Below are 24,835 nucleotides of genomic sequence, written 5' to 3'. Positions count from 1 at the left end.
TTTTATTGTAGCGTAATTTTTTTCCCCCCCCCCCCCCATTTGTCAAAGCACCAACAATTGTGCCAATGTTTACACTTTTGAATTTGAACGATTTTATTGACATTATTCACATTTTATAGTTTGACAACTGAAGGAAAAAAAAATTACTTGTATGTAGTTATCGTAAAAAATTGGCTCCATTATTTTCCTCCTTGTGACTTTTAAAATATAACCTGGACATGCTGTTGACCGTTTTTGTGAGATTCACCTTGCAACACATTAAACAATTGATTGACTTGAGGTGAAATGTCATGTCATGTATTGTAGCTCTAGTGTAGTGTCAGCTTGAACAGATGCATTGGAAAAACATTTGTGACAATGATTGTTATAAAGCAAACCTATTTGACTGTACTTTTTATTGACAATGAAAAGTTGTTTGATCACCACATAGTTTTGACCAAAATACAATCAGTAATAAATAAAAAATGGACACAAAATAAAATGATTCTCTGCGCGTGCAAAACTGGGACGTATAAACAAAGTGTTTGAAATAACCTAAAGACCTGCATCTCAAACAGAAACAAGAGTTGAAAATATTTTTACACCAAAGTCAGTCACAGCAAGTAAGTCTATGTTCACTACGAGCTAAGCCTGTCCTTTAGCGAATTATTCTAACAGGAGGCGGCCGGACGCTCTCGAGACTTGTGTTTTGTGCTCCGAGACGAGCGGTCCGCGTCGCAACGAATACACACCATGCTCTGGCGGTACATTTTGTGCTATTCATGACGGAAACAATTTGTGTTTTACGTTCTTTCTAACCAAAAGATAAGATGTTTGACTGCATGCGTGAGAGGTAAACATATCCCATTATTAAGTCATGTTCTTCAGTACGCTTTACTGTGAAGGATCGCTTGAACATTGTTGAAAAAGTTTTTCTGCATGTGTTTGTCATGTTTAATCCAATAGAATGATTGATGCAAAATGACTTTCTGAACTCGTATGTGTTTTACGCATGAATAAATGAATGAAAATTAACAGCATGTCAAAAGCGTCTCTCGGGTGTAGGAGAAAAAATAAGAACAGCAGCATTGTTTAAAACTATGACGCGATGTGCACAAACTCTGAATGTTCTTTCTTTTTATACAGACGTGTGTGTATATATATTTATATAAAAAACAGCTTTATTTATAGTGATTTACAGTTGAACCTAACATCCCCTGTAGAAGAAATACACAGTACTTAATCTGAAGGAGCTGCGTGGCGTAAAAGACAGAAAGAGTGAGAGCGCGTCTGCATCTGCGGCGGACGCCCGGGTCGTGGCCTCGGCTCGTCTGGCGCAGAGCCTCCTCACCCTGTCCTCCGCAGGCTTCTGTCATTCTCTTGGCAGTGTGACTCATCAGAATTGTTTGTTCAGGCCAACTTGAAGGTACGACTCTGAAAGAAATGTAACAGAAAAGAGCAGATAATGTTGTATGCAAACAAACCTTGGAGCTGTTTGTTACAAGGTGTGCGTACCACATTCATGCGATGCTGAAGCAAACATAATACTCTTACTTTGGAAGTGCATGAGTGAGTGTAAGAAGGGGTTTAAAAGTATGACTTTTTATTTTTTTTAATCTATCTGTGAAGCGTCTAGATGACTTGTAGCGGTGTGAGTAGTGTTGTAGCTACATGTAATAAGAGTGTAATGTAATGGCTGTTTGCCTGCAGATGTGGCTCATTTGATTGTAAAGTTCAGTCTGGATAGTGTAAATGCTTGTGCATTAGAGTGAGTGAGTGATTTGAGTTTGTTGTTAATATGAATATCCATGAAGCATTGTTTGAGTTTATTTTGCAGATGACAGAGGAAGGGCAGTGATGTTGTTTATCAAAGGCTGAAAATGATTTTAGTTTAACACAGGTAGATCTGTGTGTGTAAGAGACTCACAGCTTATAGTATTCATGTTCTCTCAGCAAGAGTAGGTCCTCACAGTGGAGCTGTCCAGACGCTGTACTGCTGATGGTCCAACTGCATGGAAACAAAGATATTCAGTGAGTTAATTATTTTTTGGGGTAATTTGTCTGTATATCCATCCTTATTAAAGTGGCCATTGAGTTTTGTTAATGTAGTTAATGGACAGACTTGAGGTTTCCAGATATAGAAATTAGTTCTGGCAAATCGATTAATCGTGATGTAGGTGTGTGTACTGTGTATAATTATATGTATTATATATTTATGTATAATATAAATCATATATATATACACACACTTAATATACATATAAATATGCACACGATGAAAAAAATTTTTTTTTAGGATGCGATTAATCACGATTGATTTGAGAGCACTAATAGAAATCAGATTATGTCTGTTTCTATACTCAGGTGGACTTGAGGAGGTGGGAGGGGTGGAGTAAACAAGCAATAGTGTGAATTGTTAGCGTACTAGGTGAATTGTGAGGTTTTTTAGTCTCAAATCATTTGAAGCCATATCTTTTGTGTTCAACAGAAGAAACAAACTCACACAGGTTTGGAACAAGTGGAGGGTAAGTAAATGACAGAATTTTTATTCTGGAAGTGAACTACTCCTTTAAGTAGGTATTTAATGTATTTGAGTTGATGAAATATCCTTGGTACACAATAATCTGCAATTCCAAATGTAGATATTGAAGACTCAGAAAAAGGCAAGGCCCTCCCATATAATTAGAGTTTACATATGGAGTTTGTAGTATCCTGTCTTAATGTGTGTGGTATCCTGTGGCCACCAAAAACGAGTACAGCACAATGACACAGTCACTCAGTGAGATGTGTAGTGTAAGTGTTGATATCCACACGCAGAAGTATAGGAAGATCCAGCAACACTGGGGAAAGGTGTTAAAGGGGAACATGAATAAAACTTTGCTCATCAGTGTACATGAGATACAGCACATAGTGAGTTCACAGTGATGAATGCATTGTTTCAATGAACAGAATAAGTATTGAAACAGTTGGTTATTCGAAGCATCCAGTAGGATTAGCTGTCGGTGAAGAGGAGGCGAAGCCATCTGCGTAGATGCCAAGGTTCTTAATTGTTAATAAGAAGCTGTGAGGTTTGCCACGTGACTTTGTGCATGCGATTGGTTGATTGAAGAGAAGTGGCAGCTGTGGATGGCAGAGGAGCCATTTAAACAGTCACTTTCCCTAGAGCGGCAGCCATCGTGTTCATCCCTCGTGATGAAAAGATCTGCGTGACTCTTCTTTAGCTTGCACAGCAGCACACACCTCCACTGCTTCATCAGCAGCAATCTTGCTTTGAGGCCTTGGTTTCCTCCTGTTCTCCGGCAAACTCCTTCATGCCAACAACTTTCAAGGTACTCACACGCAACATGTTAAATTATACTACATGTTGGCTGGCTTACACAAAATAGCTTTCTCAACAGATGAACCAAACCACATTCAACTAACTTCCACTTAAAAGTGCAATAGGTGATTTTTTTTTTGTGCTGGTTGAAAATCCCGACAGCAATCATTAAGTTAAGTGGTCTAAATGTATTTATATATTCTGTGGAAGGCGTAGGACCAAGAAATGTTGGTCCAATCAAAACGCTCAGTCTGAGTGTTTTAATTGGCTTTCCTACCTGCCTGTCAAATATGTATTTGCATACCTCTGCGCACCCTGTTTGCGCAGACAGCATACGTCATCAGCGCGTTCACGTACACTGCAGACAGAGCAAGAATGGCAGACAAACATCAACAACCTGATCTTCCTTATTGGTACTGTAGTACTGTTACTAACTGTGCTATAAAGTTTTCTCACCGGTGAATGACACATGATGTATTGTAGTAATGCTGTCTCTGGTCGTCTGGTGTGCGTATGCGTTCAGGGGGCGTGGCTTTGGACAGCGATTGCAGGGAGGGTGGGATGTTCGCTTTCAGTGCTATCAGGCTAAAGTTAGCATTTTCCGAGATCTACTGCACCTTTAATCGTGCCAATTAAACACATACCAGCCAACCCCTACTCTACCTTCCACCTGCCCTACTTTTATTCTCTCTCTTTCAGCCACATCCTCTAAGCTTCTGTGGAAGAAAGGACTTGCCGAAGCACACCAGCTAACCCCTGGAGTTCCTCTGGGATCAGTGCTCAGTCCCAGCAACTTCTATTACTACTCGTTCATCCACACTCCAGCACCAATATCACAGACCAGGAGTCTCGCCTCCCTAAAAATTAATTAAAAAATAACTTGCATAAAAACAACTACTACATAAAGCAATGCCAGTGGTCTCCACCTCATTCCCACCATTTCTCTGCACACTGCTACTAGAAGGTCAGAAGAGTGGTGACACCACACTCCCACTATCAGACAGCCAGGGTTACTTAAGTAACATGGACTAGTTCAAACATTCACATCAACCCACTCAACTCAGTGAGAGAACTCTGTAACATGCATTCTACACAAATCACACACAAAAAGAACTTTACACAGTGCCCATGATGCAGCCATAACTGTTATAACCCTAATACAATAACTTACACTACCAGTGAGACAGGTGCTGATGTCAAATACTTTCAGCCATATGACATTACTCACTCTATGAATAACTTATTAGTCCTCCTTAATAAATGTACTATGTCCACATAGTTACATGACACAAAAACTATCAAGCCACTTCTCGTCCAATGAAACAAACGACAAAAAATAAATAGAATCACTGCTTTTTAAGTCAATCAATCCACAGACTCACAGATAAGACCAGACTCCCTCACCTTAGCCATAAATGCAAGACAACTTTTCACAGTTATTCCCAAGTAATACACAACGGAGAGGACGGGACACACTGAGACCATTTAAGGGGGTACGAGTACACTGCACTGTAGGGATGGGGTCGGGAATACCACACGGTTGAAGGCTCTGTCGTATCTGACCTTGAAACCAGTCCAAATACATGTCATCAGGACTGCCGTCCATCACCTCATACAGGACTACCCAGCAGCAGTCCATAAAAAAACAACAGAAACAGTCAACCCAGTGTGTATATGTATATATATATATATATACATATATACATATATATATATGTTACTTCTGTCAGACCCTCATGTGGTGAAGTCTGTGTGTAACTGGCTATGTTTGGAATAGTGTCCCACAAATGCTACACATACTATTTTTCACTTTTGACAAATAAATATATAAAATACTCTAATTATGTACTGTATTTGCCAAAATATTAATTAATGGGATAGTTCACCCAGTCTTTAATGTGCAAAAGAGAGACATTTCACAGCACAGTGTATGGTCTTTTCCTAGTGTATGTATACACATACTGTATCATCTACTCTTTTTTTTTATTTATTTATTTTTTTTTTGGAGCATATATTGCAATAACTTACACAAGATCATGTGACACTGAATTGGTTGAAAATTCAGCTTGATAGAAATGTATGGCACATTTAGACACTAGCCCGGGAATAATGTTTCTCATACTGTTTAAAAAAAAAATCTCAAGTTAGCGGTAAGTGCAATGCTCCTATTCCATCCTAAATATAGCTTCGGTCTCACACTGCTTTAAAATTCATGCATTTTTGCCCCCTAGCACTCTTTGGATCGTGATTGTGAATATCTGCTGTGAAGGGTACTGTGCACGTCTCACCCTCTGGTGGCAGTCTGCGTGAGTGTGCGGAGGTGGCAGTGAGGCGAAAGCCAGCGGGCAGGGTCTCTGCTGAGCCGGGCATCATGCTGATCCCGTGGATGTCCCGCCGAGGAAACTGCCTCCTCCACGACGGTCCTCGGAAATCTTTCTCGTCGCACTACGGATGGTCCAGATGCAGATTTAGACCAAAGTGCCATTTTACATTGTCTTATTGCAGCAATAAATTACATAACACTACATATATGCCTTTAGCTTTGCTGTTTAAATGATGTTAGTTAAAAAAAGGAATGATTTAACTCTAACTAGCTTTTCCCTAGTTCCCCGTTTTATAACAAATACTATTCTCAATCTAAGCTGCTTAAAAACTTCATTTTTATATGCATTCTGAATGAAAAAAAATACATTCAGTGAGTCTGAGTGGTCACAATAAATAAATAAATAAACACTTTGGCTGTTAATGGTCATAGGATGGGAAAGAAAAAATCTACATCTCAGCTAAAAACAGAGAAATATAGGAGTGACACTATAAACCACCAAACCCACCCCATGAGAGAATGAATCTATGACAACGCTACTGCAAAAATCACACTTCAAAGTGATCGACTGATTGTAACCTGACATGGTCATGTTAGTTTTTTCACCAAATGGCCAAAACACATGATGATAAATTCTCTGTTTCAACGTATAGAAGTGTACAGTTTTACCTAAATGATCTTACAAAAGTTTGTGTTGACTGAAAAACATTTGTTCGAAATCACTAATTTTTGAGGTTCTGTTTCCTTTACGACACTGGCTGTGTAGGCAGTGCGGCTCGCTAACATTTGTAACCACTGTCGACTGTTCAGTTCTATATAAAATGTAACAAACTAGTGCTTCACCTCATCTAATCGTCTCTCTGTTCCCAGTGCCAGCAGATTGTTGTACTCTCTCTCCAGAATTTGTCTAGCCTGTGGGGGATAAAAATGTATTAATTCAATATATTTCCCTCAAAATAAACAAATATTAACAGGTAAGTGTGTGTGTCTGTGGATGGATGGGGACCTGAGTGTTTTGGTTGGGGATCTGCAGCAGCAGAGCCAGGCTGCTGTAATCAAAGTTGTGGTCGAGTGCTATGAGCGCCCCATGCACACCGCTCTCTAGCAGGATGTTGGCGTAGTCACGGAGACCGATGCTCTGGACCCAGCGGATCACGCGCTCGTTACTCCACACCAGCACGTCTAAGCAAAAAGTCACAGCGCGTGTTTTTGTTTATTGGGATATCACAGGGAGCATTTCCAAGTGGCTCCTGCCTACCTCTTATCTCATGCTGGCTGCTCTCTCTGCGTCTCTCCAGCTCCTTCCTGTCGTAGTTGAGCTTCTTCAGGCACATGATGCCGTACTGCAGACTGGTTCTGTTGCAAATTTGATTAAATGCCAATTAGTACATCTTAATAATACTTTTACATTGCAATCAAAGCGTGGTCAAGTTAGCACCAATTTAAATCAAATCAAATTAATGGACTACTAACCTGTGAAAGCTGTCCACCATTTTTAAATGCACTCGGAGGTCCTTCTTGGTGAGGTGGTCCAGCATACGCGCATCCACCAAACACTCCATGAAGTAGCTGCGGTACTGAGGTAGACCTAGACTGGGCAGCCACTCATTCCCGATCCACTCGTGGTTCATGTCCCCGTATGCCAGCGTCTGAATGACACATGTCTGAATTTAACAACCACGCCATTCTGACTAAAGGAGCTGCTTTGTGTAGTCTATAAATTATAAACAAGATCTATATGGACTTTTACACTCTCACCTGTGACCAGCTCCCCTCCTCTGACTCTGACTTCTGCGGAGGCACAAGAAAGTGAGTGCATCGGTGTTACATCTGCAAATTGTTGCTCTATGTACATCAACTTTTTAAAGCACGTATGTTGCACATGATCACCCGACTGTACATGCATCCGTTTAAACGCTATTAAACATGTATTGCAACAGCTCACAGGATAGATGAAAAAAAAAATAGAAAAAAGTAGTGCTCGACTTCATCAAATCATCTACATGCAAACACAATACATCACACACACGACATGCGTTCATCTTCGCTGCACTTGTGACACGTCATGAGCGTTTCCGTTCCACACTCGTGTTCAGTGATTGTTGCACTGGTGAGGGTGAATCGTGATGATTGTGTGAGGCCGTGCCGTGCTACTTTTATTCTCTTTTGACTGATTACATTTGATTTGAACGTGAGAACGTTACATCCGTTCGGCCTTGCTTTTTTCAGAGCTGTTCAATAGGAAATTTGGGTCTCTATCACTGCTGGTTCACCCATCTAAAGACCATTAGCACTGGATGTAATAGAAGCACATATATATTCAGACATGAATTGATGAAATCTTCCTAAACCCAGTTAGGGACCATAGCTCACAGTCGACATGAAACTGCATTCACGACTCATTTTACTTCCATAATTTGATGCATTTCTACTTTGGAGTAGGCTTTTTGATGCTCAAGGTCACACATCCCAAGTGTAACATTTCTTTTTTTGTTGTTATTTGCTATTATTGCCGTATCCTTTGACCAACAAAGGAAAAATGTTTCAGAATAGGAGCTGCTTGAATTGTGCACAATAACATCAGGACCGTGTCCTACAAAAGTAAATGAGGCTGATTTTGATTTCATGTCGACGACTTCCGTGATTCTGTGAAATAAAAACACTGATTCTGTGAAATAAAAAAACTTAGCAAAAAGGGTCAGTAAGTGTAAGCAAAGGATTATGTGAAAAAAAAAACCTAGTTTTGTTAGAGTTCAAAAGGATGAAGCGACTGACCGTTTTGGAGGGGGCGGCAAGAGTCTCCATTTCCTCGTGGGTTACCCACACATTACCCGACGGCTATGTGGGCGGCCCCAGAGATGAATCCGACAGGAAGGGCAAGCAGTGTTAAAGAAGAAGAGCAGCAGCACTGTAAGCCTACAGCATCACAGTCAGATCATTAGCAAGACCCGCCCCACTGAGACAAACATGCATACAGAGAGCACAAGCACACTGAACATGCAAATGCACGCCAGGGGAGACAAACGTTCGCTAAAAACAGACCACCCATACACTATGCACTTATACACTATGTACTTATGCACTATGTACTCAACCATGTAGTGTATGAAATTTAGAATGTTATTTTGTCTTTTGAAATTGGCGTCTCATAGCCCCTCTCCCTCCACTATGTAATTAAAGCAGTTGAGTGCATGAAGTGTCCAACATTACACACCTCATTTTTTTTTGGTTAATTAAGTGCATCATCCAGGTATTTAAAGTGCACTTTTTCTGTTTGGAATTTTCAGTGTGAACACACTACTCACTAGTTGTACTACAGAACAGCATAGAATAGTGCACAAGTACACGAATTGGGATGCACCTAAAACATTGTTCTGACCGACACATCATCCAGGTATTTAAAGTGCACTTTTTCTGTTTGGAATTTTCAGTGTGAACACACTACTCACTAGTTGTACTACAAAACAGCATAGAATAGTGCACAAGTACACGAATTGGGATGCACCTAAAACATTGTTCTGACCGACGGAACAAGAACTGCTGCTGAAGACGACACAACTGCTTTTAATGTGCAAAATGAGCTGATGCCTTAAGCTGCGTACACACTGTGCAATTTTCTTTTGTCTTGGTCCTTTTGAGTAAAAAAAAGTGAGCTAAAATGTTTGCAATGTTTTTATCTTTGAACAAAAGAAGTCTTTTACAATACAATTATGAAATCTGTTTCAGACAGCCAGGTGTGGACATAATCATACAGTGTGCACCAGACTTTGTGTAGTTAGTAGTTTATCAGGAGATGCTTTAAGGAGTACGTAAAAATAAGAAAAACCTCAAATAAATAAGCTGCAGTTTGCCTGCTGGGATGTGCTGTGAATGTGTCATTACATGATACCATGCCAGATCAGCTGTCGAGTTTCCAGTTTCTCAGATCGATGCAGAACACTATTAACATGACAACCGGACAAAATAAAGCTGCAGATGGGTTGAAAATAGCTGATGATGACGATCAGTTTAGTGACTATGGTGACTGAGGCCCAGTATTTGCCAAACAATGCAACACTCCGAATGATGAAATCAATGGGTGGTTTTGTTTTTGTACATTATAAATGTATGTTCCTGAAAAGAAAGCAATTAAACCAAGTGTGTTTGTGTGTGCACTCACGGTTCTAGATGTAGGGGGAGCTGAAGGGCTGGTGAGCGAGACCATCTCCTGGATGGCCAGGCGCAGTTTGAGGCGGTGCAGAGGATTGCTGATGCCGATCTCTCTCTGGATCTCAGTGTCCGACAGGGCCGACATGATAGCGCCGCTTTTTACGTTGGCACGACAAGCTGCGACATACCACGCTGGCATCCCTAGCCACAGCTTTGAACACACACATTGTAGCATGATTAAACATGTATATAAAAAAATGAAAGTACAAAGAATGCATTAGAATGACTCTAGATTCTAGAACTTCTACTATTGTGCAGTATCTTCCAAGCTTCACCACTAGATGGCGCCATTGCTTTACATCCAAATCCGTTCTGACCACAAAACAAACAAACCTGAATACTGCCAAATCACACATCTCTATTTCACATTCACTGACATTATAAATATTCAGACGACTTCAATAAACTGCTAATAAAAGACAAAAATACTGTATGTTAACATTGTATCTTGGCAAACTCGCATCAGTTACTGTCTCGAAAAACATTGCAGCCATGCAACTACAACTAAAAACTTCAATTGCATCATTCTAAGAGAGACTGATCTCAGTATGCAATACGCAACTGTTGATTCAGTCGATACAGCTCTTTATTTAGCTGCCATTAAAGATCCCCGGAGCTAGCTTAACCTCGCAATAAAGAATCTGTGCCATTATATGGAGCAAATACAGAAATAATTCCCAGGATACCACCCCAGGCCGCCTTTAATCACACATTTCCTTAGTGTCATTATGGTGCATAAATGCCTGTCTCCTATACTAATACAAGGGCGTAATAACAACTATGACTGGGGGTAATGTTATTATTGTTACTTTGACAAATGGTGCATTTAAGGCTGAAATACACTATCACATCTAAACAGATTTTAAAGCACTAGACTTGCTGACTTTCTAAATTACACTAAATGACTAAGGATCACACTACCAGACTTTCACATCACACGCCACAACTGGCGTCCTCTAAACTGTAAATCGGCAAAAACCATGTCGTGTATTCCAGCCTTTAGTAATTGAATGAACATGAGCTAACTGTCAAATCTATAGTTTTTTCATTGCCAAAAATGAGTATTGCCCACCTCCAACCATGCGACAACAGTAGGACCATCCCACTGAGCAAAAGGTAACCCTTTTCTTCTGGCTTCTTCCAATAACTCGTGTCTAGAGAGAGCGAGTGACAGTGACAGAGCGAGACACAGAGGAAGACAGATAAGGAGAAAGACAGAACCAGCTTAGAGATAATCAACTGAACAGAGAGAGAGGGAAAGGGGCATGTAGAGAGAGAAAGTGAGATGCTTTATCTGTCTCTGCCAGGTTTCCTGTCCTACTATCTGTTTATCAGAGCAACATGGAACACTAAATGCACAAGTTTCTTCTTAAAAGTTTATTTCGTACCCACTACTAGCCTGTAATTAGCATGTAGTGTGACGAATTAGCATTCCTCCTCATGTAATCTCTCTAAATAAGCAACACTCAAGCCAATATAATTCTCTGTTTGAGTTCACATCACTCCATAATTTAATATAAGGTCTGTCTCGCCTCTTTAAATGCAGTCTGGGTTTCTGAATCAAAGACAATGCTATCGGTGAGATTAAATGAAGGAACGAAACTAAGGGTGAAGTCACGCTGAGATGCCAGCAAACTGTAAGTTCCGGTTTCTCAGATAAACACATTGTGACATTTCCTTGCTGTGTCCTGATCCTCGTCTATAAAACTGAGAGCTTTAGAAAACTGGAATACTGTTACTTATCGAGGGAAAACAGAAATGCCTTTTCTTTTGAAGCCTATTCCGTGTTTGTCTTGATAAATATTTGCGCTTTAAGACAAGGCTGCTATCATAAACTCTCATCAGACTTTCACGCAGATGCTTTCTACGCAGATCTCCGCTGGGAAATATGTCTAGCTTGCCTCTTCTCATTTACTATCTTTACAGGGACCGAAAGACTTGTAACATAGAGTGTGTCCTCAGCAATGTTTCGATATATCTCTCACGTTAATGTCTGAATGTCAGAGAGCACTCATCTCCAAGGTTCCGTCAAATTCGGACCAGTGTAATTCATAGATATTTCGAGGTAAGGCTTTACGTTTAGTTGAACTGTGTTGGAATTCTGAGGGCATTTGGCTACTGAACAAGTACAGGTGAGTATTTTATGGTGTGCAGATGTTGCGGTGGACTTTAAGGCAGAGACAGTTGGGTCAGCTTCGTAATTCAACCACGTTTGGGGTGTACGCTAAGGCCACTTGAAGTGTTAGGTACAGTACTGACACATGCTGTACTGAGTGATATGTTTCTGTCTGCACAAATTAAAACTCAAACTGACATCTCTTTTCCACCAAAGTGGTGTCGGTGATGGTGCCTGATCCGGTTCTGTGCAGGGGGTGGATTGTTTTTTCTTGAGAGTCGATGGAAATGACTTGTAACCTGTAAGCTGAAAAATCTTACAAGCCGTCTTATTCCTAGTGTTGGAAACATATTTTAGCATTCGGTTTAATTTGATTTATTTATTTTTTCATTCAGCTTTCATGCAAACTGAAGTTGGCGTTTATGATAAACCCGTGGAGCAGTTCTCCATCCATTTCATCAACGCCAATACAAGATAAATCCTGGAACATAAAGGTGAATGATCAGCACTTATACTAACATATTTCAAACCTTTTTGAAATGTCGCCATGCCAAAGCAAAATGCGACATTTTAATTTATTTTTGGAACAATGGGGGGAAAAAAACTTTAAAGCAAACAAGCACTTTTTCCATGACATTCTATTGTAACATCTAAAAGATTCATTAAAAAATGTGGTTCGTCAGGGCGACTCTTGGCCTGAATAAGCTGTTACTTTATGGTGACAGTTAAAGCCGAATGTAATGATAGATCTTTTCTTCCGTATTTTCACATGCATCCAAATGACAGATTAATAAAAATAAAATAAAAATAAATGTAGGGGACTTGTTTCAGTCCACTGGTTGTTCAGTGGATGGAGCCGGATCTGAATATGAGCTTGCAGTTGATTGTAAGAAAGGGTTTACACGGACTTAATGACTGGAGAATTTGGCATATGTCACAAGAGAAGTCTGTCATTTCACCGGATTGAGATATGATTTAAGAGTTTTTTTTTTTTACATATTTACATAATTTACATAATCTAACATATGCAGGAATGAATCTTTCACAATAAGAACATTAACGTGCATTTAGAAAATAAATTGGGTGAACTTTCATTTTATGCCTACTTTAAGTCTATGCGAGACCAGTTGTTCCCAGTTCAAACTGGCAGGTTTGAAGGTCTAATTTTCCTCAACCACCTTTTCTTTGATGGAAAAACAGCACCGAACCGGATTGAGCACAGGCACCGTGTCAACGGGGAACCGTCCTGCGGCCGTGAACTTTCATGTCTGTGTGCTGTAAGGCAATAAGGCCTTCATGGTGGTGGTGGTTATGATGTGTCTCTCCTCATCTTTACATGTTGGACTGCATATGTTCAGGTCAAATGTAATGCATATGAGTGACTTCTTCTGAACATACTGTAGCTGGGGAGGGAGAGAAACAGTTATGAGAGAAAACAAAATGATAAGAAAAAGAGAGCAGGGAAGAAGTCAATGAGTTGACAGTCCATAACCAGAGAAGAGACCTGGTTATTGAATACGGCACTCGATGCACACATGCACGCACGGACACGCGCACGCACACGTACACGAGAGGAGAAAGGCCTCGGCATGGCAGATCGAGAACAGGTTGTTATAAAGGCACACATTCTCTCTCCAGGCAGAGATGCATCCTCTATAGAACTGCAGAGGGGGAGAATCACATTTACAGGTAAATGAAAAAGAAAGGCAGAGGCAGGGGTCTCTAGATGGACAGAAAGGAAATGTGTCGGACCCCCCTGAAGATAGACACACATTTTAGGAGCATGACGACAGACATGGACAGAGCGTCGACAGTGGAAAATGCAGCAAGTCTTGGCAACACAAACTAAACTTACCCGCTGATACAGAGTCAGATGAGGAGAAAAAGAGATCGAGAGAGAAAAGAAAAATAGAGAAAGCGATGGGAGACAAAATTAAATGCTTGTTATTGAGCATACTGTATGTAGACTTTAGAAAAAACACCTTCAGCTCAGAGACGTGCATTAATGTTGGGAATCGTTGTATTTTTGCAATTAGATATTGACTTATTGGTCACAATTGAACAGATCTACTTATCTTTGAAAGTTTTTTTTTATTTTTTATCATACAGCATGCAGAAAGTGTGACAGTGCAATGGAAACGGTGAAGAGTCGCCTTCGCGTGGCACCACGATGAATGAGACCGACAAGAGTCAAATTACATAAAACGGTCACATTCAAACCATTAGCATTAAGGCAAAGAAATGTGATATTCGGCAAGCATCACATGACATGCTGTAAACACATCCAATGCAACAAAGTCACAAGCCTGCTATGAAAGGCACTCATGTTAACATACATTCTACAACTGGCAATCATACATTAATTGTAATTTAAGTAGTACATCATGTGGCATATAGATAACTGGCTGTATTATTATCGCAGACAGGTATGTAAATAGATCCTGTATAGATAAACGAACATAAACTATATTGACACTGAAAATGCATTCTTTTTCAGATTAGCTAACATAAGGCCCGAAACATACACTACGCAAATACGTAAATGTGAACGGCAGTTAGTTGCACAAGCTTTAACATCGCATCTTAGCCAAGTTTCCATCCAAGGATCTATTTTTGCAAAAAGCGCCCAGATATAATGGAAATAATGGATAGGATGGAAATGCTAATAATGCAATCTTTTTTTGTTTTGATTAAGCACATAAATTCTATGTTGACACCTTACATGTAGCAAAAACCAGTTTGGAAACACTTTTGTTGTTGGTCGTTTGTTCTTTTAGGTCATCTACTGTCATGGCCTGTCATAAAAAGTCAAAGTTAGTTAAAGAGTTAGCATGTTTATAGCTAGCTACCTAAATAACAGTAAATCTGTTGTATAACTCTATCCATCTTGAGTACTGAGGCTTGCAAAAGTGACGCAAAAACTCGCTCTAAGTCTGTACAACAGGACTACGTAAAGTGCTGCTTTCTTACTTGCGTAGAGTATGTTTCTGGCCTAAGGCACTGCAATGCATCCAGATGGGCCATTTGTTCAAATACTGTTTTTTAAAGAAAGGTGTGTGAAACATAACATCACAGTATTTGGGCCCTAGAAATAATTACCTTCATTAAAGGTTGTGTTTGGCGTATAATTTGAATTTGTCAGAGAGCGGTTTATAAAATACTTACTTCTTTTTAAGCCTGCGATCTTTCTCCGCCTGTGTTCCCAGTTTTCCCACCGCGATATCCTGACCCAGAAGCTCAGGATCGGATACATTCCCTACTGATGGAGAAGATCCATTAACCCATCATCTGATAATGTTAGAGTAATAATTATATTGACGTTCAACTCTAGATCAGTGTTTTAATCAGATTAATCTGTATTGAAAAGGACTGTGTTTTCTGTGATATATACAAATCTTAACTCGGATCCTCCCTTTAAAAGCTCATGTGTCTCTATGTCTACCATATTTCTCACCTAGTCCTGGTCCCATAATCTCTTTCCCCAGCTGCCCCAGTCTGGCCTTCTCTTTCTTCCCAAACAGTCGTCCAATGGAGGACTTGATGCCCTTCTTCTTTGGCTGTTTGTGGAGGGAGTCCTGACTGCTGGCTACACTGCTCAGAGCACTGGCCTCTGTCTCTAATGTAGCCGTCAGGCTGGAGACAGACAAACAGATTAACAGTGGGAAAGTCAGGTTATGTTTGTACACAGCACATGTCTGGCTGCTGTCTCACCGTGCGTCATTGTGCGAAGAAGCAGGAAGCGTGTGGGTCATGCGGACTTGGCGAGGTGTGGGAGGTGGCGAGGTCTCGCATTTGATGGTGGCCTTGTCCTCTCGACCGTCCTCGTCCACCGCTGCGATCTGTTACAGACAGAATTTGAATTAAAGGAGTTCAACCACAAATTAAAATACTATCAATTACCCCATGTCATTCCAAAACTGCATGACTTTGATTTTTCTGTCGAACAAAAAAGAAGATATTTTGAGACACGTCTCAGTGTGTTTTTTGCACATATAGTAGAAGTCAATAAGGGCTTCAAAAAATGTTTTTGGTTCCCAATATTCTTTTAAATATCTTGAGGGTATGTTTTTGGGTGGAAAACACAATATTTTTAATAATACATAGATATTAATACAAGATATGTTTCATACAACATATCGGGTTTTCCACAAACCTCAGCTAATAATAATTGATGTTAATAATAAATATTAGTATTGATCAATCATAATCAAATGTAACAAATGTCACCCACGCACTGATTTTTTTTTTTAATTATAAACAATTATTAAACGTTTGTTATTTGTATGTAAAAATATTTACCAATACTTAATATCTTAATTATAAATATTCCTCAGTATTGTTGTTTTATTAACCAGTACAAATATCTAAACATCTTTAAAACAAAAAAAAGTCTTTTTTTTAAGCATATGTCTCATTTCCATTCAACCTTTTGGACTGTAGGCAATTCAATTCAGATCCAAGTCAATTGAAAATGGAAAAATTGATTAAGCTCAGATTTTTCCACAACCCCCGGTGTCCTCTATTCTGCCCATAAAAAATAATCATGCCAAATACAGTTAGGTCTTTTGTGAAGGGACCACATGTTATAAGTACCTTTCTCCTGTGTTTCCGCAAGTCACTGGGCTGCAAAACAGAAAATAAAACATGTTAACAGGTTAATGGAAACTGGATATTCATGAGGCATTCAAAGCAAAGCAACATGTTGCAGAAACTGCAGAGAAATGACTAGGAAAGCTGTAATACAACATTTGATTGAGAGTCATCATACGGTGTCATTTATGACTTAACTAGCACTACAATTTGCATGAAAAAACGGCTTTTGTAAAGCCCCAAAGATGTTTGTAGCAATGTGCCTTAAATTACAGCAAAATCAAAAATCATCTTTAATTTTATATTACTATTTTCTTCCATATATAATCAGCACTGCTAATATCTAAAAAGATCAAAGAAAATAAACTGTAAATCCTCATGATATGACCCGTCGGACAGAGATACGGATGGGCTCGTATACCAGTGTCATGACCCCCATGCGCTCCATGTCGCCGGCAGGGCTGCGCGGGGTGAGTTTGGGGGTGGAGTGTCCGCTGGGAGGGGAGGACGAAGCGAGGGAGGAAGCGGTGGCCGAGGCAGTGATGGAGGCTCCAGGATGGTGCACCCGTGCCAGGTTCAGCCCCTCCAGGCTCACGCTGGCCACGCGGTTCTCGATTTCCTCTGCCCTCAGTTCTGTCGACTCCTTCTCTTCTTGGATGAGCCTGGAGAAATAAGAGAAAAATTGTTCAGCCCACAGTAAGTCTGAAATTACAGTGTATGATAACGAGCTAATAGCATTTTGATTTACAACATTACTGGAGTGCTGAGTTTGCTGGGTGAAAGTGTGTAAATAATTTTGGCAACAGGACTAAAACATCTAATTAGCCCTCACTACAACTGATAGTACCAAATGAAAAGCACAACACAAAACTGAACATAAAAAGCAGCCACAAGATCAAACTATTGCCCATTGGAGTATCAAAATCTGGATGCTGAAGTATTTTATTATTATTTATTTATTTATTTTTACTAAATGCACATTTAAGTTGCTACAATGTTTAGACTGGTTTGCAGATTCAGAAATAGCATTTTAGAAGATCTGACATCACATTTTCTGTAAATCTGTCATGATTTTTTTGGTCAAAGCGCAGGTGTCAGGTTTGTGAAGTGAGATTGTTAAATAGTTTTTAATATGTAATATGCTGTGCTGTGGGTTTTGAAGATGCCAGTCTCCACCCGGTGTGTGTATCTAAAGAGATAAAATGTCACAGCCCTGATGATTCGATTATTGAGTTATGAGGGGAAAATCTCCAACAGGAAATGCATTAAGTCTGTGGAGACTGATGCTTTCGGGGGGCTCAGAGAATCTACATACTGCCTTTGTGACATGGGGTTATGGCTTCAGACAATGGTTTGATAGTCTTGCAAACCTTTCAAACATTTCTTTACATGGTAATACCTGACATCTAACATAAAGGTAATTTCTAAAAAAAAAAAAAAAAATTGTATTTATTTATTTATATTTGTGTAATGACATGATAAATACTGACAATACTGATGTACTGATCAATATATCAAAAGAAAGCATAAAAGTAGCCTACTGATGCTGTGGTATCTTCTCAAGTACCAGAACTTTCTGTGTGCTCGTATCTATTTAGCAACAGAAAAAACACACGCTGACTAACTTGTAATAAAGCAAAGCAAAAACTAAACAAAACTGTTGAATGCTCCAATTGTTCAAATAAACAGAGCAAAGTCACAGCGTTCACACTCTTCAGGGAAATCAACCTACAAAACTGTTTATTTAATTTTGTCTCTGCAATTCACCTTCAACATAGAAAAATGACAAAAAAAAAGCAATAATATGCACAGAGAAACAGAGAAATAATGAAATCTTGTGGTTTACTGGCTGAAGACTGATGCAGATGGTTCAGAGAACGCTTGAGGACACGACCAACAACGCTCAAGGATCACAAACTGCAGTTTGCTGCTGTAACATTCGACCGCTCTTGTAGTGGATGTTTTTCATGGCCTCGGATTATTGAATATCTTGTAAAGCAACAATTGAGAGGGCTGCAAACAATTAAACATTGATCATTTGTCAAACATTTAACATGTTTACAGTTTAATGTCTTCTAGCCCAAAAGCACAAAGAACAAAGCTGGTGCTTTTTTCAAAAAAGGGCAAGAGAAATAAACAGCGCACAAGGGGACCATCTTCTTCTTGTAATCAAAAAACCCAGCACACATTAGAGGCACAGTTTAATAGCATAGTGAACAGTATTTGTACACAGGTAATCAAATAAAGTTAAACACACATACTGTACGTTATATGTGAGGTTGCACATTTTTATAAACCACTTTTTTGTACCTTGATGAAACTTACATAAAGGGAGCTTCTGACCAAAAATAAATGTGGGAAATAACAGGACAGAGAACTATCTAAAAAATTCAACTTTGTCTGCAGTGAGTGGCTCTTCGTGAATTTAAAATGACCTTTGAAACAACTCCAACTAAAATCCAAATAAAGTTCCATAAAAAAGGCTGAAGAAAGACTCTCCGTCTGTTCTGGCCTCTTCAAATATTAATCACACATTTCCAATGAATTGGACAAAAGTCAAATTAGATCTCAATAAAATCCAACGGGCCGGGATGGTTTATTTGTTAGTACTTGATTTGAAGTCATACATTTGCTTTTGACAGCCTTAGGTGTAGGTGCAAGGGCTAGTCAGACAGGTGATAGAGGTGTGATATGAAAGAGATACACTGCATATATACTCTAATCCCAGAAATTATGGAAATCAGGAACTGCAGAAATGTCTAGCAGGAAGCCGTGGAGTGCCACGTGGGCATGGAAACCTTTCACTCAACCACTCATGTTCAATAACTACTGGACTCATGCCTCATGTTCTCAAGTGTCAAATCAGCCTCCACCTTATGCGCTGTGTGAACAGCCTACAGGAGAAACCCTGAGCTCTGGCTGATATTTAAATCAGCATATACACTGCCTGAAGGTACAACTCGTCTTTCTGCAGCACCTTTTATTGTTTTTACTTCCTTCTAGGACTTTCGTGTGGCAGAATCCTGATTCTGAGTCTCTGTAGAGATGTAGAAATTCAGATAAATGTAACACTTAAAACATCAAAAAAGGAGTGAAGGGATTAGCTAGGGAGTAGAAGGTTAGATGTAGGTTATGGAGGGAAACGAATGGTAAATCTAAACTTCTAAGACAAAAAGGCAACAAGTTCAATTCCTTGTATTGTATGTTTTAGAAAAAGCTACTAATAGTCAAGGAACTTGTCCCTGTCCCAGGAATCAGTGTACTACAAGTAACTTTGGATCAAATTGATCTGCTAAATGGCAAATAAACCCTTAGCAATGATCAGATGTAGATATTTACAGGAGAATGAGTGCGTGTGACAAGATGGGAAAAAACGATCTGTAAGTGCCAGTGAAATGGAGAAAAATGTCTTACACTTGTTATCCAACTAAGGTTGTATTTCTCTGCTAGACCTGCATTTGATATATCATTAACTTTCTTTTGGACAGTCTTGAAAATTATGCTGTTTTTGGACAGGTGCTAGCCTGGTTTAGATCCTATCTTTGTTGGTGTAAATGAACAGCTGTCAAACCTAATAATGCTAAAGAAGGTGTGCACCAAGGGTCGATCCCCCTGCTGTTTTATTATCACCTTTGAGGTGATATTTCTAAGAAATATAATGTCCTTTCATTGCTTTACAGATGGGTTACATTATAGACATTAAAGCAATTTGAATGTAATGTGTCTTCTCCATCTCTGGGTAGACAATTAAGACAACACGATTTAAGCCTAGTCTACAAAAAGGTGCTGTGGTCACAGTGAACGGACTGACCGGATTTCTTTATTGATGGCATCCAGTTGTTCTTGCAGCATCATTGCTAGAGTCTGAGCATCTGAATGTCCTCCTGGAGACAGCAGATCCATCGAACTGAAAAGGGTCTCTCTGTCATCGTCATCGATATCCGACATCTCTGTGTCGCTCTCGAATGGGTGGCCGCCGAGAACACCAAGTTGCTGAGAGCACCATTCGTGCTCTCCCAGAGACTTAGCCTGCAAGAACATGAGAAAGAAAGAGGAAGGAGTGAGGTTTAGCACAAAGCTCAAGAAACAATGGGTGATGAGATCCTACCTTCTGTTCGTCCCTACGTAGCCCCACGCGTCCTCTCCTGGGCCTGCAGATCACCTTGGTGGAGCGATAATGGTCTGATTGCGTCTCGGCAAGAGAACCCAGAGAGAAACGCAGATCTGCGGATGCATCCAGATGAGACCTGGAATCAAGACCACAATCTGTTATCTAGAATTTAGACATGGTGACAAACTTTTAAAATCTAAAATGTAATTTTGTTTACATTCTAACTGGTTAGTTTCACTATGAACTACATAGTAAACTTAGAAACTATAAACTTCACTTGCAAATCTCATCACTACTACATTTTTAATGGACAAAGTACAATATAAAAAGCTTGGATTACTCATGTAACCCATGTTCTCTGAATAGGGAACTAGACATTGCGTAGCTCTGATGCAATGGGAACGCCTCTTGGGTGTGCCGATTGTCTGAAGCCCATATGGAATCAAGCCAATTCATTGGCTGATGGTGCGGGCGCCACCTCGACGTCACTACGTCACCCACTCTAATACGCCATCCGCTCCTCAGATTTCCTGCCGAAGTCCTGTTGGCAGCGTGAGAGGCTTGGCAGCGAATGCAGCGTCTCGTTACCTATTCAGGAACATGGGTTACGCGAGTAACCCGAGACATTCTCTTTCATATGTTCACTCAACGCTGCAGAGCTATGATGCATTGGGAACGATATATCAAAATAGACCAGGCTAACCTCAAATGGCTGGTTCAAGCAGAAAGAATCTGGGAACCAGGAGACGCATCTAAATCCAAGCTATAAAACCTGATAAGAGTGTGAAGGGAGGACCATCGTGCCGCCACACAGATATCCTCCAGGGGAACTCCTCTGAAAAGAGCTTGAAAGGAAACAACACTCCAGGTAGAATGAGCTCGAATTACTAAGGTGAAGAAAGACCTTGTACCTCATACACAACCGAGATAGCGTCCCTTACCCAATGAGAAATCCTACATTTTGTTGTGGCAAGCCCTCTGCGGCCAGCACCAAAACACACCAACAATTGGGAGGAATCCACATAGAGCTTCAAACCTCGAACAGGGCAGAGCAGGTGAAGCCTCTCGTCCTCAACAGAAGCAAAAGAAGGAGGACAGAAGGAGTGAAGCACGACCACCTGGTAGCAAAATGACGAGGACAAGACCTTGAGGACATAACCGGGTGTGGGCTGTAAGAATCTCTTAACAAGACCCGGAGCAAAATCCTTGCATGATTAGCTAACAGAGAGAGCCTGCAAATCCCCAATGTGTTTGATAGAAGCCAACGCCAACAGGAGCGTCACATTAAGGGTCAGAATCAGGAGCTGACTCCAAAGGCTCAAACGGCAACTCCAATAAGCCCTCCAGGACAATAGGCAAGTCCCAGGAAGGAATAACGAAGAGACCAAACAATGTCTACCTAGGGGGACTTCGTCCGTATACCTGTGAGCAGCGATAGCTGCAACATAAACTCTCAAGTTGGTAGCAGCTGCTCCAGCTGCAAACTTCTCATGCAGAAACTCCAGCACTGAACCAATTGGGCAGCTGACTGGGTCCACTGCATGAGCCAAACACCACGACTCAAAAACCTTCCACTTCCTAGCATTATCAAAGGTTTCCTGAACGTCCTCAGGAAGATCAGAGGTTACAGCCGATCACCCTTGATCGGCCACACCAATAGCATACAAATCTCGGGCCGAGGGTGCCAGATCCTGCCCTAGAGTTGAGACAGCAGGTCTTTCCTGATTGGAATCTCCCATGGGATGTGCTCTAGAACAGAGACTAACTCCAAGAACTATGTCTGGGAAGGCCAGAACGGGGCTATCAACAGAAGGCGGACTCCACACTCCCTCACTCTGCACAAGACCACCAGAATCAACTTGATTGGTGGAAATGCGTACAGCCTCAGATCCGGCCATGGATGAGTAAAAGCATCTATCCCCAGAGGTGCCGGATGACATAGGAAGAACCAAAGGGGACGATTCCTACGACGCAAAGAAATCTACCCCCGTCCTGCCGAAAAGATCCCAGACTGCGAGGTTCAGAGCCCCTGGGATGTGAACTGCTCTCAGCGAAAGAAACCTGTCCTGAGCCCAAAGGAGCAGGTGGTGCGCATGCCTGTCCAGGGTGTGAGACCCTGAGCCTCCCTAACGATTTATGTGAGACACTACTGCCATATTTTTCATTTTGATGATCCCTTGACAACCCGTCAGAATTGGGAGGACATGCACCAGGGCCAGGAAGATGGCTCGCAGCTTTAGGCTGTTTATGTGCCACGAGAGAAACTCTCCCATCCAAACACCACAAGCCAGTATGTTGTAATCGTTTGGCGATGGTAAACAGCACCCATCTTGACCCCCTGCTGAAGAAGGAGAGGGTCCTGCCATGTTGAGAGGGCACGAAAGCAACTGTGCGACACACTTAGCAGGTGGAGGGCTGGTCACAAGGGATGAACTCCTTTGAACTTCATCCACCACAGAAATGGCCTCATATGAAGCAGCCCCAAGGGCAGCATAGGAGAGGCCGCTGCCATGAGACCCAGGAGTCTGCGACATGTGCTCACCGAAACATGATGGCCTAGCTTGAAGCGAACCGAGCACGCTTTGATATCAGATATCTAAACAGGAGCCAAACGGGCCTGTGTTGAAACAGAATTGAGCTGGACCCCCCAAAAAAATGGTCCGCTGAGACCATTGCTGTCTACATAGGCTGCAGTCTTTTAAGGCATTTTAACAAGAATGGAACCTTATCAGTGACTGATCTGGAACAATCCCATTAAGCATTGCCAATGACAATTAAATGAAAATAAAACGATGATGAAATATAAAACTACTGATTTAAAGATATTGATTATATGTATAGGAGCCTCATTTGATTGGTGTATTTTTTTTTTTAAGAATGGGTAACAGTTTTTCACCTATAATTCCACTGTTAAACATGATTATTTAAAAAGTTTAAATAATGTGAGCTGATAGCTTCAACAAAAGCATAAACGACCAATTAACAACCTCAGAGCTCATAGTAGATCTGTTTTTAAAAGGTGATAAATTATTGTAAAAATTCCCCAACGGAGAAAATTTATGCAATTGTCAGAGTGATCTCATAGCAATGTATCATTGGATCGCCTCCTCCAGAATGGATACATGCAATGCTGCTGCTAATGTTGCTGCCAGCTACTGTATTTGGAACAGCCTTTGTGTTGAACGCATGCCTATGATGCCTGAAAATTCTGTTGAGCTTGCTGGGTTTTGGAACAGAGCTATTGTTTATTGTAAAAGGATAGTTCTGAGTTCTTCATGCTTTCTGTCTCACCGTGACAGCGTGGGCTCTGTAAGGGATCCGGCCCTCAACCGGTACTGATCCAGTTCAGATCTCAGTTTCTCGATCTCCTCCGAGAAATTAGACTATAACCGTAAAGCACATCAAAGTGTCATTTTACTCAGAATGGATGGCAAAGCATTGCATCAAAATTTGTTTTGCCAAGCTAGTATTCAGAATATAAAAACTAATTACCTTTTCTTGAATTGAGTCTTCTAACTGCTTCCTGTAGTTCTCTGAGTCTTGTATTAACACATTCTGAAAGAGAAGCAATGGAAACAGTGTGAGAGATCAACAGTATCGGAAGACATCTGCCATGACGGTTGGATCTTCTCTCACCTTCTCCTCAAGAGCAGACATTCTTTCTTTCAGGTGAAGCTGTAAACGTTCATTCGACTCTGTCAAGAGTCTGTCCACAGTGTCTGACAAACGCTTGTTGTGTTCCTCGTTCATTTTCTCTCTCTGTCGAGCCTGAGGAAACAAAATTTTTTCACAAATTGAATTAAAAACAAATATGTTTAAACTTTATATTAACTCAAATTAAATGTTTTATAAAATACTAGCATACTAAAAATATGACCTCACTGAACTGAATGTTTAACCCTCAGAGACCCAAATATTGATACTCATGACATTTTTTCACCCTTAAACATGTCTCTAGAAAGCCTTTAAATATAAAAACAGGCAATATTTGCTTTAATATATATAATCTGGAGAAACATTCAAAATCGCAACGCTGGGCATTTTGGGCAAAATTTCAGCACAATTTATTGATACAGAAAGGATATAGTCATGAAAAGTCATGAAATTTCACTTTTTGATAATTTAAATACTGCAATAAATATTCATATCAATTTTAAATATAATTTAGTCATTTTGAATACCACTTTA

At 40.4% G+C, this 24,835-nt stretch overlaps 1 protein-coding gene across 9 annotated transcripts in view; it reads right to left on the bottom strand.

Moving 5' to 3' along the window:
• Positions 1 to 1,138: 1,138 nt before the first annotated feature.
• ppfia2 (PTPRF interacting protein alpha 2) overlaps positions 1,139 to 24,835 on the bottom strand; it is a 184,336-nt gene continuing 160,639 nt past the window's right edge. For 5 of the 9 annotated variants that reach the window (XM_016475772.1, XM_016475773.1, XM_016475774.1 and 2 more), the window contains 22 exons: positions 24,284 to 24,415; positions 24,140 to 24,202; positions 23,939 to 24,030; positions 20,645 to 20,783; positions 20,348 to 20,565; positions 16,958 to 17,198; positions 16,540 to 16,569; positions 15,658 to 15,785; positions 15,401 to 15,579; positions 15,112 to 15,205; positions 13,802 to 13,804; positions 10,903 to 10,984; positions 9,781 to 9,981; positions 8,397 to 8,459; positions 7,380 to 7,412; positions 7,095 to 7,270; positions 6,880 to 6,977; positions 6,628 to 6,803; positions 6,465 to 6,533; positions 5,587 to 5,743; positions 1,907 to 1,987; positions 1,139 to 1,413 (listed from right to left, as the gene is read on the bottom strand). In XM_016475772.1, coding sequence (XP_016331258.1) covers positions 1,929 to 1,987; positions 5,587 to 5,743; positions 6,465 to 6,533; positions 6,628 to 6,803; positions 6,880 to 6,977; positions 7,095 to 7,270; positions 7,380 to 7,412; positions 8,397 to 8,459; positions 9,781 to 9,981; positions 10,903 to 10,984; positions 13,802 to 13,804; positions 15,112 to 15,205; positions 15,401 to 15,579; positions 15,658 to 15,785; positions 16,540 to 16,569; positions 16,958 to 17,198; positions 20,348 to 20,565; positions 20,645 to 20,783; positions 23,939 to 24,030; positions 24,140 to 24,202; positions 24,284 to 24,415 — 2,433 coding nt within the window. In that variant the 3' untranslated portion in view covers positions 1,139 to 1,413; positions 1,907 to 1,928. The remainder of the gene's footprint in view (positions 1,414 to 1,906; positions 1,988 to 5,586; positions 5,744 to 6,464; positions 6,534 to 6,627; positions 6,804 to 6,879; positions 6,978 to 7,094; positions 7,271 to 7,379; positions 7,413 to 8,396; positions 8,460 to 9,780; positions 9,982 to 10,902; positions 10,985 to 13,801; positions 13,805 to 15,111; positions 15,206 to 15,400; positions 15,580 to 15,657; positions 15,786 to 16,539; positions 16,570 to 16,957; positions 17,199 to 20,347; positions 20,566 to 20,644; positions 20,784 to 23,938; positions 24,031 to 24,139; positions 24,203 to 24,283; positions 24,416 to 24,835) is intronic. The other 4 variants (XM_016475776.1, XM_016475778.1, XM_016475775.1 and 1 more) reach the window with 4 other exon arrangements.

Source organism: Sinocyclocheilus anshuiensis, unplaced genomic scaffold (genome assembly GCF_001515605.1).
Source record: "Sinocyclocheilus anshuiensis isolate Anshui unplaced genomic scaffold, SAMN03320099.WGS_v1.1 scaffold200, whole genome shotgun sequence".
Taxonomy (NCBI): Eukaryota; Metazoa; Chordata; class Actinopteri; order Cypriniformes; family Cyprinidae; genus Sinocyclocheilus; species Sinocyclocheilus anshuiensis.
The sequence above is the reverse complement of the archived record's forward strand: the minus strand, read 5'-3'. Positions and strand labels throughout refer to the sequence as shown.